The 5,487-nt window shown below is 36.5% G+C and overlaps 1 protein-coding gene across 1 annotated transcript; it reads right to left on the reverse strand.

Annotated features, from left to right (window-relative positions):
• Nucleotides 1-566: 566 nt before the first annotated feature.
• LOC109171152 (tetraspanin-2-like) lies at nt 567-3,470 on the reverse strand. The gene is made up of 2 exons (XM_019320287.1): nt 2,821-3,470; nt 567-1,050 (listed from the first exon to the last, which is right to left on the reverse strand). The coding sequence occupies exons 1-2, from the start codon at nt 3,316-3,318 to the stop codon at nt 739-741; spliced, it is 810 nt and encodes a 269-aa protein (XP_019175832.1). The 5' UTR covers nt 3,319-3,470; the 3' UTR covers nt 567-738.
• Between the last annotated feature and the right edge of the window lie 2,017 nt (nt 3,471-5,487).

Here is a 5,487-nt window from a genome sequence, read left to right on the forward strand (position 1 = left end):
AACTAGCTGTGATCCTCTTGGAAGGACCATGGGTGATTAACTTAGACTACAGTCTACAGATGGTAACAATTTGAAAGTCAAAGGACCAAGAGTTGTCAATTTAAAAGTTTTGGACGAAATGTAAAAAAATAACAATAATCGGAGGACTCCAAATGGTATTAACTTTCAAAAATAAATAATAAAAGCACTACTGTAATCGATGGACAAAAAGCGAAGGAAAACAACAGGAAGAAAGGTCAGCACAAAAATCAAACGGAGTGTTTGGTAAATTGCTATAAGTTGATAACTGATAACTGTTAGCAGCTTGGATTAGTAGGTTTGACAAACTAATAACATTAGCTAGTTGCAGAAAGATGTTTGGTAAATTAATTGTTAGTTGATAACTAATTACATGTAAAATGATCCTTAAGGGTATAATTTATTTTCTCAAAAAATTTATCGAAAAGCTACTTTGAGTAATTTTTTGAAATTTAGCGTTTTGAAGCAATAAGCTATTACAAAAATGGTAATTAACTAAACACTCATATTTTCTCTTGTTTTAGGTTTATAAATTATAACCCATTTGATTTAGCTACAATACAATACAATGATACAAAAACTAGAAGAATATATACAAGATGGAAATCAATAAAGAAAAGCGCATCAAACTAAAGCATGCAAGAAAAGCTAAACCAAAAGCCCAAAACAACATAGTTCCAAATTAATCCTGCAGCTTTGGGAATCGATCAAATCAAGTCGTCATACCCAGCCTTGCTTGTACCTGCGGAAAAGTTCTTCAGTTTGGGCATTCTTGTATGCGCTGCAAGCGATGAGATAAACCCAAATCAGAACCACCACCGTGATGATCATGATCAGGTTGGCTTTCCTCCATTCCCTTCTCAGGTTTCCCAGCAGACCGGCCTTGCATGAATCGCAGCTGTAGCAGAGTTGACTGGGGTCGTTGTTCCACACAGAACAGTCGCCGTCTGCGGCGGCGTTGGTCGGGTTTATCCACACCGTCGGGTTCGAATACTGGTAGCCGCATATCGTCGGAGGCTTGCAGCAACCGGACTGCATGCATGGCAGTACCAGAAATTAATTAAAGACACAATCTTATTATTCTTACTTACATACTCTGTCTAAGTCTGTTATTTTTTTGCCAGGCCAGAAAATGATTTTGCCCAGACCAAAACACGTGTTTCTAGCTGGACATGACATGACAAACGACAAAGAATCACCTCTAGAAAAGGCCCTAGGTCATAAAAGTTAAGAATATTTATTAATAATCTACAAAGGATATGGTTCCAAAACCGCGTTAGCCGTGTCAATTAAAAAAAAAAAATTGCTTACTTTTAACCGCGTTTGTCTTCAGATTTAGCAGTTTCCTTTCCAAATTCTATATTCACAATTTCCTTCCCAAATTCTATGTTCACAATTATAAAAGTTTATGTTCATAATTACTGAACTCCATGTTTATAATTATAGTATTTTTTATGTTTATAATTTTTGAACTCCATATTCACAGTTATTGAGCTCTATATTCACAAATACAAAATTCTATGTTCATAATTATAGGATTATGTGTTCATAATTTTTGAACTCTATAATCACAATTCTTGAATTCTATATTCACAACTGCAGAACAGTATATTCACAATTTTTTTTTTTTATGTCCGATCCCTAAATTCTTTTGACAAAATTTTTTTTTTTAAAAAGAAAATAAATAAATAAATAAATAAATAAATAAATAAATAAATATATATATATATATATATATATATATATATATATATATATATATATATATATATATATATATATATATATATATATAATTGATGGAGGGAAAACGGTGCCACTAACGGCACCGTTACTCCCAAATTGTAGAATGGCGTCGTATTGGACCTGTACGGGTCCATGGCATAACAATTTGAATTATGATTATTTAGTCTAACTCTGATACCAAATTAAAGCATATATATGCTCCATCTAAACTAAAAGTCTAAGCTGATAGTTAGATTGCACATTAATGGTTAAATGCTCACAGGCTTTATTTTCTAGTCTCACCAGGTTTTATTAGGGCGATTGACGTCAAAAGCATTATAAATACATAGACACAATTTCACCATCTACATAGTACCTTTTAATTTCCCATGCTTGCCCCCACCTCTTAGTAAAAAAAATAAAAAAAATATGAGACACTAAATTTCAATCGTTTATTATTTCAAAAAAAATAAAAATTCATTGTTTATTTCTTTCTTTTTAATAATTTTTTTTTTTAAAAAAAATGTATAATATCATATGTAACCATATTATCAAAAAATAGATACTCCCTCCATTCTATTTTACCTGTCTTACTTTTTTCTTTTTTAGTTTGTCCTAAAATAATGTCCTATTTCTAAAATTGAACATAATTATCATTATACATTTTTCAATTTATCATTTTGACTTTTTTAAATTTTTACACAATTAATGAGAAAAATACAGTTGTATTTTGTATAATAAATACTTATTTTTGAAGAGTAAAATTGAAAAGCTAGTAATAATTATTTTGTTGCAATAAAAAATGTGTAAAAAGTAAATGTGACTCACAATTAGGGACGGGGGAGTATGTGATGGTGTAAAAGTAACAAAAGTAATGTTTAACATTTTAACCTAACTCTGTGCAACACATTATTGTGTATCCTGCAATCAATTATTGAGCACTCAAGTCAACCTCACTAATGCACCGCGTTTGCACATTCTTGAAGTCACCAAAAAGCTACATTTCCCAATTCTTTCCGAAACCAAACAAGGTGTTATCTGAGTAAATTGGTTGCAAGGAGCGAAATTGATAGTTACCTGAAGAGGAGAGAGATGAGCGGCGAAGAATTGCTCAGCAGTGAAAAACTCGTTATTAAGCTTGGGGCAAATATCGCCGTCAGCCAAACACGCCCTTATCTTCCCCCAACTATCCGAACTCGTGATGTGGTTTCTCAGCCAAGACGAGTACCCTCCCAGCCGGTACTCGTCGTAGCCCCGTCCGGGTACGCTGTACGCGCCGCTGGGGCGAGTGACGACGAAGGCCAGGATCAGGAGAGAGAGCAGGAGGATGATGAGTATAGCCATACAGACGAGGTAGAGGCCGAGGAGGCCCTCCTTCTTCCAGTACGCGCCGGCGAAGCCGGCGAGTGAGACCAGCATGATGGCGATTCCGATGAAGACAACCGGCCACCGGAGCCAGTGGATGCACTCGTTGTCGGGCTTGGAGGCGAGCCAGATTCCGGCGGCGGTGATGGGGATGGAACACATGAAGGCCAGGAAATTGAGGAAAGCTGTGATGTTGTTGCTTAACGACATGGTGGCCGGCGGCGGTGTTGCGGTGGTGAGCGGTGGTGAGTTAAGTAGTTCGTAGTGGTTTGGGAAAAGGAAGAAGAACGATGTGGAGACACGCGCAGTACTACTTATAGAAAATGATAGATTACGAGATAAGAAAGGCGATAGTGTCAAATGAAAAATGATAAATATATTCTCTCAAAATAAAAGTCTTTTTTTTTTTTTTTTTTTTTTTTTTTTTTTTTTTTTGTTCTTTTTCAATCAAAGTATATTTTTTTAATGGCCTAAAACGAAATAAATATTATTAGTTCTTGAATACTATTGACTTTACAAGATAGTAGAGTATCTATGCTTTCTCAAATTATTACAGGTCAAAGAGTGAAGAAAGGGGAGCCACAGAGGTGTCATTTGTTGGAAAAAATAGCATAAATTGACATAAAATAGCATTTTAAGTGGTTATTTTGTGGTACAAATATCAGTGGTGTTCACTTTCGATTTGGGTGGGTCAAAGTGAATTCGGGCTCTTCGTAGTGAGACGAAGAGATTGATATATTGTACGCTCAAAACGGAGAATGGGTGAATGAGATATTGATTCTTAAAGTAAATTCATTTGAGTTGGAAAAATGAAGGGAAAAAGTGAAGCTCTTGTCCCACATTGGTTTGGGAAGTGGATTTGCACCACTATTTATACAAGAGCTCTTTTAAGATTTATAGAGTTGTATAGCATAGAGACTCTCACTTGCACAAATCAAATCCCAAAGTGAGCTTGAGCTTGATTTAGGCTTAAACTCGTCTATGCTAGATGAATCTAAGCAAATTTTTACAACACAACGAAATATATTTTCGAGTTAATAACCGATTTGGTCCTTCGACTATTGTAAAACTACCGATTTGGTCCTCGACTATAATTCTTACCAAATTAAGTCATCAACTATTAAAATCTTACTCGATTTAGTCCCCCGTTAAAATTTCATCCATGATCCCTTAAATTTAAGGGCAAAAATGTAATTTAGCATTCTTCTTTTCATCTTCAACGTAACCTGGTCTTCCCTCCCATCGCTGACAAGTGCGACGAGACATGAACGTTGATTTTTCTCGGCGGCGACTTCACCGAACAACAAATTTGATGGGCGCGAGTGATTTTCCTCCGTTCGGTGGTTGTTGTTTGGAGTTCTCAGTTGGTTTCTGTTCCGGTGGCCACCACAACTGGCCTCGAAAAGCTTCCAGCAGGACGAGTTCCCCTGCCTTCCAGTTCATGCTTTTTGCGAGATGGTGGCGCGCTCCTCTTTGCTTTGAATTGTTGAATGAAGGATGTATGATTTTCTGAAATTGGATGGCTTTTCCGGCAAGTTGTGTGTACTTTCTAGCATCCGGGATTCCTCCGGCGAGAGCTTCTTTACTTGTTGCCTTATCACCCAAAATTTTCAGAAAGCATAGAGATGGCATTATCACTGCCTGCACCAAAGCCAAGTCTCATTCAATCATTCTTTAATTTTTTGTTCTTCCCTCCCTCCCCGTGGGGAATGAGACAAGAGATCGAAGAGCTAATAATTCTTTATCAACACACAAAAACTAATGGGAATATATATATATATATATATATATATATATATATATATATATATATATATATATATATATATAATACTTACCATAACTACACTATAGAGAGAACCAACAAGTGCCATTATACTTCCTGCAAGTGAGGGAAGGCGTTCCAGAAATGTATCATAAGACACGAGGAGTTTGATAGAGAAGACAACGAAGAAAAGATGATGATGATGCTAACAGTTACCGAAAAAGGGCACCATAAAAGCAACAAAAAGAGTAGATATGGCGAGTGCAGTCCTTAGCAGAATGAACGAAACACCAAAAGTTGCTAGACAAACTAGGAGGCATAATCAAAACCGGCATTAGATAGGCAAAAGAAACCCATGACTGCAGCGCCACCATACAAGAGAACACACAAACTAAAACTGCGCCACAATCAAAACTGGCATTAGATAGGCAAAACAAATTAAACCGCCGCCGCTAATGACGGATGAAATGATGACGGGGAACAGCTAATATTGTCCTTCCCACAACCCTGGAGCTCGAACTGCATGCGTCTGGATTATGGTTGAAGGGATCATACACTTCAGCTCCGGCGAGCTATACTTCTGCAAAAGAATCCCGTTGTTGGATGTGGGGGCA

This window comes from Ipomoea nil, unplaced genomic scaffold (assembly GCF_001879475.1).
Source record: "Ipomoea nil cultivar Tokyo-kokei standard unplaced genomic scaffold, Asagao_1.1 scaffold3394, whole genome shotgun sequence".
NCBI lineage: Eukaryota > Viridiplantae > Streptophyta > Magnoliopsida > Solanales > Convolvulaceae > Ipomoea > Ipomoea nil.

What these genes read in the sequence shown, in the direction of transcription:
- LOC109171152 (XM_019320287.1), bottom strand. Translation starts at nt 3,318, where the DNA reads ATGTCGTTAAGCAACAACATCACAGCTTTCCTCAATTTCCTGGCCTTC. An exon ending in CTCATCTCTCTCCTCTTCAG is followed by an intron (nt 1,051 to 2,820) that starts GTAACTATCAAT and finishes CCATGCATGCAG; the next exon opens with TCCGGTTGCTGCAAGCCTCC.